This window comes from Phytophthora sojae, assembly GCF_000149755.1.
Source record: "Phytophthora sojae unplaced genomic scaffold PHYSOscaffold_4, whole genome shotgun sequence".
NCBI classification, from domain to species: Eukaryota; Oomycota; class Peronosporomycetes; order Peronosporales; family Peronosporaceae; genus Phytophthora; species Phytophthora sojae.
Window position 1 is genome coordinate 4,283,505 of NW_009258118.1, and position 14,915 is coordinate 4,298,419.

The following is a 14,915-nucleotide window of genomic DNA, read 5'->3' on the forward strand; positions in this document are numbered from 1 at the left end:
CTAGCTGAGTAGCGTGCTCAGATGAGTAACTTTGATAAATACATCTGGGCATCCGGTGCCGATTCGTTTTTTGAGCAAAATTGGGTGTCTCGTATTTACTATTATTTGCCCTGAGCCACGCTTTCAACAGATGCCCAAGCTCGAGCTGCACGCACCGTGCTGGCAACACGGAACACCGAAGGCGAATTAAACCCCGCCACAACCGGCCGATGAGGCGAAGCGAAGGGACCGAAACTCGCGCAGACAACGCGAGCAACCGAACACGCACAGACAAGCAAGACGGCAGTCAAAAGCGGGATGCCAGAAGCTGAGCGAAAAGCGCTCAAAAGTGCAAAAGTGTTACTCAAGGTCAGCGGGTCTCGCAGAAGAACCGCGAAGTGCACATTTGGGAGAGTGCTGATGCCAACTGATTTTATCACAGTAACATTGATCACAGTGGAGAAGCAGGGTATCGATCCCTGTACCTCTCGCATGCTAAGCGAGCGCTCTACCATTTGAGCTACATCCCCAGGACAACAACCTACGCGCTCTACCCAAACACAAACGCTGCCACGCACGCACCACAAACACCACGCTGCCTCAGACCGACGCAACGCTGCCACGCTATCTGTCCGCATGCCTCGCCTCCCCCCTTAACCCCTCACTACTCACTCTACACACCAAAATCCAACGCGCAATCTGCACCACACCAACCCGATGCAGACAGACTCACCGCACTGCGCCGCACCCCGACCGTCGCGAGCGCCAGAGCCTCGAGCGACCGCCACGCTTTCAACAGATGCCCAAGCTCGAGCTGCACGCACCGTGCTGGCAACACGGAACACCGAAGGCGAATTAAACCCCGCCACAACCGGCCGATGAGGCGAAGCGAAGGGACCGAAACTCGCGCAGACAATGCGAGCAACCGAACACGCACAGACAAGCAAGACGGCAGTCAAAAGCGGGATGCCAGAAGCTGAGCGAAAAGCGCTCAAAAGTGCAAAAGTGTTACTCAAGGTCAGCGGGTCTCGCAGAAGAACCGCGAAGTGCACATTTGGGAGAGTGCTGATGCCAACTGATTTTATCACAGTAACATTGATCGCAGTGGAGAAGCAGGGTATCGATCGGCTCCGATTGACGCAACACTGATATCCATGTCGACGGATCTACACTATCAATGGACAGGCTCGTAGTGTTGCCCGACTACAACACTGCTCGTTTCCCACAAATAGTTTACCTGCTATAAAAGGGTCAAATAAAATATTTTACAGATAAAATACGAGTAAATGGGTGCAGTACTACAGTTGGAGACTCAATAAAAATATTAGTTTGGATACGACGGTGTTGCCAAAGGTCCCTCTGAACACTTCTTCGCATTTCTCGCTGCACCAGGCCAAGCCTAAGTGGAAACGCTGACCCCCCCCAAACAAGCTTCTGTCGCACAGCAAGAAGACTCTGCCCAGCAAGAAGCCGCAGCACAGGAGGGAACCGCTGCCAGCTGCTACCGCGCAACAAGGAGACGCTGCTCCGCGAGAAGCTGTCGCACTGGAACGGGCCGCTGCCCCAAGAAGCTGCCGCCGCGCAGCAAGGAGTTGCTGCCCCAAGGAGGAGGTTCAGGAAGGACCTGCCGCGCATGAAGGAGTCGCTGACAAGGAGCGAGCCGCTGGCTCTCAAGAAGCTGCAGCGCAGGGAGGAGTCGCTACCCATGGAGGCACTGCCCAGTAAGGAAGTGCTGACTAGCAAGTAGCTGTCGAGGAAGGCGTCGGTACTACGCAAGCTTGCACATCCTTGAACCTGCTGGAGGACCTTGCTGCACGTGAAGCTTAGCTGGCTTCTGTCACACAGTAGTGCCAACTTCTACAAGCTAGATTTTCTTTAACGACGCTTCAAATAGTTGTAGAGTCTTCGGTAAAGTATTAATCCAAGTTAGGCTGCGCTGGAAGTGTTCCCTATAACTTGAAGTTGAAGTCGAGTTCAACATGATATACTAAATTATCTCAAACTACCACTTCTACAAGCTAGATTTTCTTTAACGACGCTTCAAATAGTTGTAGAATCTTCGGTAAAGTATTAATCCAAGTTAGGCTGCGCTGGAAGTGTTCCCTACAACTTGAAGTTGAAGTCGAGTTCAACATGATATACTAAATTATCTCAAACTACCACTTCTACAAGCTAGATTTTCTTTAACGACGCTTCAAATAGTTGTAGAATAGTTTGACATAATTTAGTAAAGCTAGACCATCATTAAGAAAAGTTTTGCTTGCTACTCTCATCCTCCTACTCAACCTACTGCGTTGACCTACAAGACAGATTGCTCAGAGTACGTTGGCCACTATGGCCAAACACTAGAATATCTTTAGCTGCTTGGATGGATTAATGAACTATATGTATTTGTTTTACTGAATTGCGGATCCTGGTTCAATTATGCTAATTTCTTAGCGCCTCTAGTCCAGTCCGAAACCCCTGTGAGGAAATGTAACATGCAGTCGATTCTGTTTCAAACGTAGCGTTTTGCTTCAACTGAAGCAAGTCTGGTCGAATCTAGGAATCCTCAATCGCATCCGATTCTTGGATCAGTTCATTGAGTTGGTCGCCAATTTCTTGCACTTCGTCCATATCACTTGCGGCTGGGACAACAATGGTCACGCTGGGAGAGCTAATAAGGTGCCAAAGCATTCTAAGTCGAAGAACACTTGTCACCGCCCAAGATAATTTTCCTTGGTAGCGCCCAAAAGAATCCAACCGGGCGTTGAGATAATGCCACGCCATTGCGGTAACAAGAACACCGCAACTGTCTCCGTCGCATTGTCGTGGCCCATTCGCAATTGAAACAGTCCATTTAGGGTAGTCGCTTGGGGGTGTTCCTGCGTTCGCTGAACCACCACGGAATCGAATTTTCCACTCTCCAATTGCCGGAAGTACGACTTCCGCGACGCGTGACTTGGTTTCTTTAGTGAAGTAGGAATCTTGCATGGGATCATAAAGCACTACTTCACCAGACTTGACGTTGATGACACTCAGTGTCCAGTGAATGTTGTTAACATTGCAAGGTGCAATAAACAACTCCCACTCGCGGTCCATTTCTAATGGAATGCTCCACGATTCCAGTAACAGGCAAACCGGATCGATGAGACAGGCGTTTCCATGTTCGGCGCACTTCTGTTGTATCAGCAGCGAGATGGAGGTGTCCGACAACCAGCTGGATAGTGGCACTTCGCTTAAAAGCTCGTCAATGCGCGAGGTTGCTTGAGTATCATCAATTGCAGGCATGGTGACGTACGCCGTCAGAGACGTAAATGCCAGTGCGTTGGTAATATCCCTAGCACATTCCGAAGCTCGTTTGTCTGGTGTGGTGAGACTGTCGACAGCCTCAGCTTCAAGAGCGTCCCAATCAGAATCGAGCCACACCACAGTTTTTTTCCTGTTCTGGTACGCTGTCTTGCACTTGTAGAAGTCATCCATAGTGTACATCAAAGACCTACATCAACGCACAAAATAGTAAGCCACTGCACAGCACAAGTTCCAATGTACAACTCGTAAACTTACTCGTGGTATCGGGGGGATCCCGTGATTTTGATCTCCAAACCGAACTGAGTAGGGGTGACCAAACCGATTTGACGGGCTCTCCGCAACGCAGCAACACATTTCGTGACAAGCTCCTCGGGGAAAATTACACTGAGGGTTTTGATAGCATTGCTAGTCCCTGCGAAAACTTTAGGCGTTGAGCGCAGGTTGCTCGGAGATACAAGCTGCCGCGGAATCAGGTCGAACACCTTTCGTGCCTTCGAATCATCGGTACACCTCCGAAGCCACTCTGTCGCAGCACCTACAGCAGGGCCTTGCATCCAGCAAGACACATCTAAAGATGTGGCCGACCGAGCGGCGAGCGTTTTTGCCTGTGTCTTTTTGCGACGGAGATGATTCTTTCCTCCAGTGTGAATTGATTTTGGCAGCTCCAGTTTGATGCATGTAATGGCAGGGGTAGCGCGTAAGTATGCTTCGTCCAACTTCTCGACGCGTAGGCTAGATTTCATGGCAGGTGACGGCTCTGAAGCTGGTGGCCCGGTAGTAGTTCCTTGGGGCGCAGAATAGACAGGTAAATTTGCCGCTGGCAGGTGTTTCCTGCGAGGATTCATGCCTTGCGTGCCATGGTTACGCGCGTGGAAACTGGCTGAAGGCTCTGCGAAATTTATTTCTGCAGAGCTATCGTCGCTGCCAGAATCATCATGGTCTTCTTTTTCCATGTCCGAACTCAACTCCACACCAGTGTCCACTTTTTGGAGGCCGACAAGAAGCTCATTGCACGCTAGCGTGACCAGATTCAGCTTCTGATAAAATCGGGAAGACGAAGTAGCTACTAGGACGTCTACGACCGGCTCCAATAGAGCCTTCGCAATGTTGTACTTCTCCGTATCACTTTTCACTAGGTCCCGATTACCCACGGGCTCGTGCGCTTTCAGTTTCACAAACTTCAACTGCGGGCGTCTTACAATCTCCAGTGACGCGAGCTTACGTCCGACACCATTGCCTCCCTCCTTTCTGTTAGCACTGGTCGTAGTGTTCGACCGCACCAGTCGATTGTGCGTTAAGCTGGCCCTCAAAACCTCCAGCAACACATTTGCATTTGCGTAGTTCCATCTTTCCATGAGTGCACTTGCCGGGAATACTGTTTGGTTCTGGACATCAAACACGACGTGGAATATGTGCATGCACGGCAGCCTGCTCGTGACAAACCCGGGACAGCTACACGCAAGAACCGGCAGACCTCCAACCTGCCAAGTTACGCTGTGGGTAATCAGCCCAACCTTCACGACGCTGCAGGTTCCTGTCGTTCCGGCAGTCTTTATTTGCGCTGATGTCTTCTTTTCCTCATAGCGAAGATATTCGTCGTGAATTTTCTGGAAGGCGAAGTCGCTTGTTATATTTCCGACCACTTGAATAGCTTTTGGAATCCTCGGGTTGAACGTCGATGTAAGCTGACGGCGAATAAGATCTGCCCGAAGCTCCCCCATGGACGCATTTTGATAGAGAAGAATTCCAGATATGCACTGGTCAATAGTGCATGTCAGGTCTACCAGCCGCTTCATTTGGTTCCATGACGCTTCCAGTCGGTTTGTCGTCGTGTTCGTTGCCGTGAAGTAGTTTGACCGTGCATGGGTAGGGTAGCCCACATGCTGCAGTAATCGTACCAATTGGTCTTCAAGTAACTTAAGAACTCCACAGAAATCTTGTTGCACAGTTCCTCCATTTGTCGCTGACGTCGTTCAAAAGACTCCCTCGTTCTAGCAAATACCAATCCTTTCCATGCTACCTCCAGTTTTTCTCTATTCGAGACTGAGATGTTCATCTTCCGGGTTGCAAGCTTCTTTTTTACCGCGGTCAACGCGTGAAATTGACACAACAGTACCTGCAGTCGAGAAATGCAGCAACAAGGTCAGTTTTGGTTTGTAACCCATGGCGCCGTAGTAATTTTGCTTACCTTAGCCTCAGGATATATTTCCTCGAGTACATCCCATTCTTGGAAGTCTTTGTCAATAACGAATGTCTCCGTAATATTTGCACCAACGTGGTCCTTGAAAAATTGCACGCACTGGCGCATCGTCTCCTTTTTTTGGTCGGCCACGATCATCTCACACACGGAAAGCCCTTTGCCATGTCCTCCCGTTACCATCAGCTCACCTAAATGCCAGCCGAGGTGATTGGTGCGGTGCGTCCAATCTAAGAGGAGGCACTCGCCCCAACGCTGGTAATGCAGCTTCTGCGCCTGATTGATCAGCGCCACACCGCATACAACATCATCTGACGCCTTCAGAACAAGACAGTCGTTGCCTTCTTTCTCCACAAACTTCTCCAATACGCGAGCAAGACGCTGCTCAGCGGTAGCACCACCATATCGAGCTGCACAAAAATTCCTGACTTGTTGATGTGAAACATCACGACCTGAGCCCAATCATACCAAAAATTAGATTGATCTTTGCCAGACACGGGTAATTTTATAGACTTACCAATTTCAGATGAAATGTATTCTGCTCATAGGAACTTTCGTTTGTCGCAGCAGGTCGATAGATGCTCCGAGGTCTTCGCTGTGAATGGCCTTGTTCAAATTGATGCGATCATAAATGTCTTGGTTGATGGGGTGGTTGTGCGTGGCAGTCTGAAAAAAATAATTAAATTCCAAGATCACAAAAGTCGCGTCAGTAAAAAATAACCCAATCAGTCACTTAAGACAATGGTCTTTAAGCATAAACAAACCTCGCTAACGACAACAATACCGAGTTTGCCACCTATCTTCGTGACAACCAAAGTAACACGAGCCTGGCACCCCGTATAACGATAGTGCAGCTGATCACGGACCCCACCACCTCTAGGGGCATCGAAGCACCCGTGTGTGCAGTAGTACTGGCGCCGCGCATCAATGAACTTGTCTGTTGGAATTTGGAACTTCACGTAAGTCCACTTGTTCTCACGAAGACTGTACATTCACACCCACACATTTAGATATTATCATTGATAGAGCCCATTCACGCAACTTACAGTGCGTTGTTTCTCGTGCTTTTGAGCGATGTGCGCTTGCGGTAATGGAGCAAGTTGCGAGTTTCGTATTCTTCCCAAAAACTCTCGAACTCGCTCCACGTTGAGAAGAAGTGGCCCACTCCCAAAGCCTCGACTTCCACCATAGTGCTGCTTCTTCCTTCCAGCACCAGTTCGCGGGCAGCTTTGTTCTTGGTTCGCCTCAGACGCTTCTTCACAGCTGTTACAATATATTGATCAGCATCGTTTACAGTGTAGTACATTAAGAAAAAAACACTGGTGAATGCAACGCTGAACTAATAGCTGACATCTATTAGCTGTACATGTACCTCGAGCCTGGGCAGCATGGCGTTTGCGTCTCTTTCGCGTATCGGCACCGCTACCGTCTCGCCTGTCTGTAGCTTGGCCTGTCTGGTTTGGCGGTTGTGTGCTTGTAAATGCTGTAAACTCGAGCCATAACTCCGAAAAAGGGTCAGGCCCAGGGGGGCCTAATGTGCATTAAAGATGATACTAGAGTCTAGAGAAAACGCACACCGCAAGCACAACGTAGCCACATAAACTCCGGTTACCATCGCCTCCATACGGCCACAACTTCCGCATTTCCGCTTTCAATTCGAGAATGGCAGTATTGCGCCGCGTGGCGGCTAGGCTCCCAGAAGGCCGTAATCTTGTTTTCCCATTGTCAAATCTCGGGGCCTTTTCTTACTTATAGTAGTTTACGGCTGTAGTGGTGCTGGTCGACCTGGTTGTCAGTGTTGCTTTAATGACTTCCGTATCGATCCCTGTACCTCTCGTATGCTAAGCGAGCGCTCTACCATTTGAGCTACATCCCCAGGACAACAACCTTCGCGCTCTACCCAAACACAAACGCTGCCACGCACGCACCACAAACACCGCGCTGGCTTAGACCGACGCACGAACTCGTGGTGCTTGGGAACCCGTTGATACTCTTGGAAATTGTGTTGCACTGGGAGATCGTTGTACACTCCGAGCTGATGGGGCTCATGTAGTTGGTTGTGGGCATGGGCTTGGTCGTGCTCGTGGGGCTTGCGGACGTGTTGGTGCTCACGGAGCTCGTGGCGCACTCGGAGATCGTGCTGCTCTCGAAGCTTGTGGCGCTCTCGGACTCAGTATTTTTTCACAGCGGTTCCCTCTCCTGTGGCTGCCCGAGACGCTGCCCGACGCGTTAGAGGTCACGACCACCGTCAAGCGCACCAACATGATCATGGGCGTGCGGCACTAGCAGCACAAGGGCGAGGGCTGGCAGTTCCACCCAGGGAGCATACTCACGGACGACGGCCTCAAGCTCATCCAGAACTTCCTTGACATGTGAACGATCCAGCCCCCACGAGGGAGTGGTACCGGATGGCCTTGAAATCGGGCGTCATGCGCTTGAACAGGCTCTTGCCGTCGTGCACCATGACGGGCGCCTTGCCGTGCGCGATGTCACGTGGCCTATCTTGCCGCCGAGGACCTCACGTACGACGTGGTTCAGACTTGCACCATCATGTCGCCGTCTCCATGTGGGCTCGCATGATCTCACCTGGCTCAAGCGTAAGCGTCTCAGCCTCATTTACGTCGGCGGCTAGGCATGTAGACATGGCAGCAGGGATCCGGAAAGCTGGGTGTTGTCTGACATATTGTAGCCGTCGGTGTTTGGTGTCGAATAGTCCCGATGAGAGGCTTGATCACCTCCCCCTGGCTTGGACCAAAGAACGACCACGTTCCTTACGCTGGCTTCGGGGAAGTACGGCTTGAAGAATGGGTCCAGCTCGGCCTTGAGCTCTTCAGCTAATCGGCGACAGAGCAGGGCTTGAAGGCGGAACGCGTCCTCAACACCTGCACCACGGAAAACCGGGTGAAACGAGTCTCTTTCTTCCTTGTTCATCCGTTGAACCTCCTTTCGCAGACGCGTCTGAAGGCGCTCCGACAGCGAATGGAGCACAGTGTAGCCTTTCACGTTTATCCGATCCATCGCAGTTTCAAGAATGAACGGGCACTTACCCAATCAGTTCGCACCAAATAAAATCTATAATTACTAAAGTAGTCTAATAGTGAGCTACAATGTCGACCAGCCAGCGAACTGACCGCATGTTATGTCGCATAATAACTGTCGCTACTTTTTTCTCATATTGGGCTACAGTGGCGCCAGTTATTACATGTATGAGAAAAATTTGCGCCGAGCAAAAGTGGTGCCAGATTACATATAACTGACGTTACTTTTGCACGACGCGAATTTTCTCATAATAACTGGCGCCACTGTTGTCCTGGCGCCACTTTAGCGAAGCATAACTGGCGCCACATTTTATCTAACTGTTGTAGTAGCCAACGGGAACACTAAAGATCGCGAGAAGATCACATCGCGAAACGGAATACAATTCATTTTATTCATATGGATCTTGTTTTATCATATAGCTGTAGCACTGAAGGTGTGGTGTAGCGGGATCAGCAAAATCTGCGAGATTGCCAATCCAACTTCCCAACTGCGCCCGAACACCGACTTACGGAGGGGGTCCCCCGATGATCCGTGATCTGTGTGCTGAACTGGTCACCTTGTGTACCCGTCGGTAGGGCTGGATCTGCATTGGTGTCTTCCGAAGCGTCCGAGCCTTGAAGAGAGAACAGTCTGGGCGAGACGCGGGGATGTGGGTGGAGCAGCGTGGAAAACTTCACTCTGCTCGCAGTAGTATTCCAAATCCAGTGGTCTTGTACTTGGATCTGGCGGCCTGGATCTGGATCCGGCCGGGTTGTTGCCTTTCGAGGTTGTTGTCCTTTACGTTGCCTTCGCAGGTCTTCCTTAATCGTGTTTGCCGCCTCCATTGACGGTGTCGTTGACAGTTGAGACGAGAAGGACGCACCGGCCAAACAGATAACTCCGGTGGATCTTGGATCTGCACTTGCAGGTAGTTCACTGGGAAGGTCTTGGATCTGGCCAATATATTACTCCAGTCTTACAACCAACACTAGATCTGCTACCGCTAACCTCTCTACGCTGTGTAGGGCCAATGTCGTTCCCGTTTCCAGGCGAGGGAGGAAGCAATTGCGTTGTACAAGGCAAATTCTGGTCTTTGGGGGGGGGGGGGGGGAGATACCGCTTGTGGACGCTTGGTAGCCTTGGACGTCGTGTGGGGCCAAATCCAATCTCCACAGCGCGAGTCGTGCGGGGCCAATATGTGCTTCCCCGTCGAGCCGTCCGGACCACTTGAGCTCTTCCAGGCAAATTCGGGTCTGATTTATGCTTAAGTTCGTTCCTATCCCAAAATCCTATCGCCATGTGGATCCTATCACCCCATCCGTACTTACCGACTCTATGGACCCTCTTTACCTTCATTGCGTGTCAGCTGCTTGCCCGTCGAGTCGTGTCCACCACTCCACGATTACGCTGGGATGTCGAATTGAACCCATCTTGGATCTGGATCACATGGGTACAGATCCAGATCCATCTGAGTCCAGATCCAGATCCATCTGAGTCCAGATCCGTCACCTGTCTCATCCACTGCCATAACTCTTTTCCGGGAATTGCGCTTCTCCACAATCGCTTCCTGACCGTAGTTGCCGCCGCCCAACGGCGTCACTGCGGGCACAGCTGCCCACTTTTTCGCCTCCCCAGTTTCGCAGACATGTCCGGCCCCGGCCGCAGCCCCTCCCGGGCCTCGTCAAGCGCGCAGCGATCGTCACACGGATCGGCCTTCACCGGATCCACCCGGTCCAGATCCTCGCTACGCGCTCTAATCGCCTCCTGTGATGCTGCAGTTCGCAACCAAGAAGAGGTCGCTGCTCTACTGCTGCACCAGACGGGGGAGCTGGACGCGGCTCAAGCGTACATACAGCAGCAGAACGCAGAGCTGAGCAGCTTGCGATCGGAAGTCGCTGTCCATCGCAGCCGGGGAGCTACCTCTGCGGCTGGCGTGGCGCGGGCTCTCCAACTCCAGGGCCAAGTCGACCAACAGGTGAACGAGATCCGGGATCTCCGGCGTCGCATCGAGCAAATTATGCGTGAACAGGATCGCTTGCAGGAGAACAACGACCACCTGGCTTCCGAGGTCAGCTTGGCCACCGCCGAGATCCAGCAGCTTCAGGATCAAAACACCGATCTGGATCGCGATTTAGAAGACGCCAACTACGAGCGGGACATAGCTGAGCACAACATGGATCGAGCGCAGGAGGAGCTCTTAAGGGTCGAGGCCGAGCTCCAAACAGGCGATCGAATTACTTCGGCGGATCTGCAACAGATTACGACCCTAACGCAGGAACGGGATCGCGCTCGCACATCATTGGCCGAGGTATCCCACGAAGGCGCGAGAAGACCTGCTTGCCCACCAGCGGATGCACACGGAGGCTCGTGACGAGGTGAATCGCCTGCGGGCTACCCACAGAGCTACCATGGCGGATCTGGACCAAGCTGTGCGGGAACGTGACAACCCGGAGCTGACTCGTCTGCGGGATCTCCAGGAGACGACTGTCGCGGATCTGGCGCAGGTATGCCGGGAGCGGGACGCCCTTCAAGGTGAGGTGAACCAAGTTCGTTCGGAGTTCCATGATCTCCAATCCGACTTCGATGCGTCCAAGCAGACCGTGACTGCAATGGGGCGCCGGATTCAGGCGATCGAATCTGAAAGTCGGTTGCTGACGCAGGATCTGATCCGGATGAGCCATGAGCGGGACGTGCTACAGCAGGAGCTCTCAGTCGCGCGTTGACAGTTGACCTCCATCACCACTCTGGTGAGAGCGCGACCTGGTGCAATCGAAGAGGTTCTGGATCCGGCCTACATCCTCAGCTTGATCCGTATTGCGCCCCCTGGATCTGCCGAGAAGCAGCCTGCTGGCGAAACTTCCGACCCCGCTCAGCGGGATCCCGATCCAGAGGCGAACCCAGAGTTGAGTCGTCAAGTAGGCTCTGGCACTTCGAAACGGGATCGTGACCCGGAGACTCCCGATCCAGATCCAACTCTGGCCGTCAAGCGTCGCATTTTCTCGCCGTCCTCCGAGCATGATGAAGCCATGGACCAGGAGGGTAACCGCGCAGCTTTCGGCGCTGCCACAGAGGGAGAGATCGACGACGATGGGGGCGGTAACCAGGAGGAGGAGGCGGAGCATGCACACACGTTGGTTTCGGCCGACTATCACCCTTGGCTGGTGGATCGCCTGAACGACGTGGCCATGGTATCTATGCTGATCGACGCGTTGTTCCCGATCCTTCCCACTGCTCCAGGCTGTTTATTTCCCTACTTCGGCCCTGCCCAGGGCCGTAAGCCGAAGATCCAACTCAGTGACTACTGCTGGGAACTCAACACAGAAGAGAACGTGCGGGCGCTATTGGACACTCACCCTTGGGAAATCCTTGAGAACCCGGGCGATGCCATTTCGTTCGAAGTCACTGTGGGTGGTCGACTTGGGATCCTGATCCAGGAGTACGGGATCTTCGAAGACACTAACCTCATGTCCTACTGGGAATCGACCCACCACTTCCCGATCCCCGATACGATGGCAAAGAAATATCCGTGGCTGCTAGGAACGCAGTAACCGTAAATCCCACGCGGGCCGTGCGTGGAAGCAGTTCTTGGAGTTGTTGATCACCGTCATGCGTGAAGGGTGGTGTGACCTGGACATCCTGTTGGATCCACATTCCCTACATTTCCCCAAGCGCGCCGAGTCCGTCACGTGGTACCCAGGGTTGGCCTCGCGCCAGGCTAATTTGGCGGATCGTAACTCAAACCGGCCAGAGCCCACGGATCTCTTGGAGGCGTTGGATGAGTGTAACAACGAGGATCCATGGCGCAACCACTACCGGGATACTCCCCAATACCATCCTGCGCGCAACATTGCGCGCCTCCCGGCCAAGTTCTTCAATCTCCGTGCAGTTGGCGACCAGTATGGGCTGGATCCACGGTGCCAGATCTCAAGTAGATCCAGATCCACAGATCCTTGCAGTTGAGCTAATTACGCAGGATCTGGATGTACTTCTGCATGTTATAGCCAGCGATCATCCACTCGTTTCACTTGCGTTCCTGCCTTCTCTTTCGTTTCCGATCCGACTCCGCTCCTCATGTCACGCCACCCAGTCTGCCTCTCACTACCCCGATCCACCTTTGCACTCCAATACAGCCTGAGCCTGTAGATCCGGATCCATGCCACACCTCTTTGCGATCCAGATCCATAATTACACTCCACTCCAAATCCAGCTAAGGCGTCCTTGCCACCTCCAGATTATTCTTTCTTCCACCCCCCTCGAGTGCAACGAACACCTTGCTACTCCATACACAAATACAAAATTCCCAATCCACCGATCTGCAACCACCTTGCAGATCCCTCACCACACTCTCTACCCAAAGTGACAAACTCACTCCAGGAGACCGCAGCCCTCACTACTCCTCGTGGGACTGCATCACACCGAACCGGTTCCGGTTAGTGCGGCTCCGCAGAAACTCATGTAGTATAGCGCCACAGTTGAGATCCGCTTCATCCACCCAGGATGGATCTTCATATCCGCGCCAGTGTACCAAGAATTCACGATGGGTCCGGCCGTAACGAGTGCGTTTCCCAGTTCTCATGTCAGTAATTTTGTCCACTTCGTACTCGTCTTCACCTAGATCCTGGATCCAGCTGTCCTCCGGCAGTAATGCTTCATCAAAGTCGTATCGCTCCGTAGTGCCTTCGGTCAACTGGATCTGGGGTCGGTCTGGGAAATTCCTCACAAGCTTCAACTTGGAAACATGTACCACAGGGAACAGCCGATATTCTGTGCCAGGGATCTCGATCCGCACAGCGTATTCTCCCATCTTTTCCGCCACCCGGAACGGACCGTGCCACATGTGAGCCAACTTGCGCGCGTATCCTTCCTTCACCCGATCCAATTACAACCAAACTCTGGATCCCACTCCAATCTGGTGCGGACGGATCTCTTCATTATGCCGGTCCGCCCGATCCGAGATCGCCTCTTGCAGTCGCGCGCTGACTTCTGCCCGTGCCTGCTGATAATAGCGTTGGATCTGGTATCGCCACCGCCTCGGATCCCGATCCTGACGGCGAGTGCTGCCCACCGGGATCGTAGCCTCGAGCGTGGATCTAGGATCCCAGCCATGTACCAAGTAGAATGGCGTCTCTCCTCGGATCCGATCCTGGGCGGTGTTGAGTGCGAAGGTGAGACGCTCAGCGTAGTCGTCCCAATCGCGCTGATCCAGATCCTGCACGTACATCTTCAGAGCGCGAGTGGCAGTTTGCACCATGCGCCCAGCGGTTCCGTTTGCTTGCGACCTGTACGCCATCGTCGCTCGTTGTCGCTGACCAAGGATCTTGTTGAAGGATCTAAAGAAGTCGGCCATGAACCCCGGCTCGCGGTCGTGGCGAATCACCTCGCTGGCACCTAATCGTCTGAATACACACTCTTCGTAGGATTCCGCGATCGTCTGCGCCGTCCTGGAGTTACTGGCCTTCGCGATCACGTACCCGGTGAACATATCCACCCAGATCAGTAACTCGGTATTACCTTTGTTGGATCTGGGCAGCGACGGTATGTGATCCATCGCTATAATCTGAAACGGGTACGTGGCTTGGATGTTACCGGGCGACTCACCTTGGATCGCTGGTCGCCCTTTGCCGGTTTCACAATCCACGCATTCTCCGACGTATCGCTGTACACTCCGATATAATCCTCTCCAGTGGAAGCGATCCCGGATCCGTTGGTAGGTGCGGCCGATCCCTTGGTGACCTCCTTCGAGACTGACATGGTAATGGTGGAGAACATCCTGTTGTAGAGTCTCCGGCAGCACCATCCTCATCAATTCATCGCGATCCGCCTCCACCTTCTTCGCAGGAGGACAATAGAACAGCAAGTCGTTGAGGTCCACTTCGTAATCCATCGCGACAGCACTATAGGATCTCGCCTCATCTTGGGTCAGATCCTGCATGTCGCCCGCTAAGTACTTCTTCAGACCGGAGATCCACGCCTCCTCGTCCTGCGCTTGGCGAATCCTAGCGACCCTGATGTCCCGCACTATCTTCCCGTAAGACAGTAGGGCTGGATCTGGATCTGGCATGTGATCGGGTTATCACAGGTGATACACGAGCGACGGGGGCATCTTCTTCACTCTTCACAACCAGGATTTCCTCCAGTCGATTCAGCGTGATCAGATCCTGTAGATCCACCTCGTCCTCCAACATGATCCCGGCTTGCCGTTGAAGTGCTGCACTGGCTAGGCTATCCGCGCTGCCGTTCCAGTCGCGCTTGACATGTACCAGCTCGTGGTCCGGCCAGATCCGCAGCCGATCCAGGGCTTTCTGTCTCAGAAGGGTCAATCCTGGCGCCTTGCAGTCGATCTCACCTCGGACTTGGCGAACCACCAGGTTGGAATCTCCACAGATCACCAATCGTCGTTGTGCCTCGCCTTCGAGCAGATCCAAACATA

General features: G+C 52.8%; 3 protein-coding genes and 1 non-coding gene across 4 annotated transcripts; 1 reads left to right on the forward strand and 3 right to left on the reverse strand.

Moving 5' to 3' along the window:
• Positions 1-436: 436 nt before the first annotated feature.
• On the reverse strand, positions 437-509 carry PHYSODRAFT_t804. The gene has a single exon. It is a non-coding gene; the product is annotated as a tRNA-Ala (tRNA).
• Positions 510-4,967: 4,458 nt separating this feature from the next.
• PHYSODRAFT_380857 (hypothetical protein) lies at positions 4,968-5,144 on the reverse strand (the record flags this gene model as incomplete). Its single annotated transcript, XM_009528690.1, has 1 exon — positions 4,968-5,144. A coding segment is annotated over one exon (177 nt), but the record flags the coding sequence as incomplete, so codon positions are not given.
• A 212-nt stretch (positions 5,145-5,356) lies between these two features.
• Positions 5,357-5,812, reverse strand: PHYSODRAFT_379976 (hypothetical protein; the record flags this gene model as incomplete). Its single annotated transcript, XM_009528691.1, has 2 exons — positions 5,357-5,386; positions 5,459-5,812. Coding segments are annotated over 2 exons (384 nt in total), but the record flags the coding sequence as incomplete, so codon positions are not given.
• Positions 5,813-10,893: 5,081 nt separating this feature from the next.
• Positions 10,894-12,033, forward strand: PHYSODRAFT_255731 (hypothetical protein; the record flags this gene model as incomplete). Its single annotated transcript, XM_009528692.1, is given in 3 exon segments — positions 10,894-11,196; positions 11,212-11,296; positions 11,453-12,033. 3 exon segments carry the CDS (start codon positions 10,894-10,896, stop codon positions 12,031-12,033), a joined length of 969 nt encoding a protein of 322 aa, XP_009526987.1.
• Positions 12,034-14,915: the final 2,882 nt, after the last annotated feature.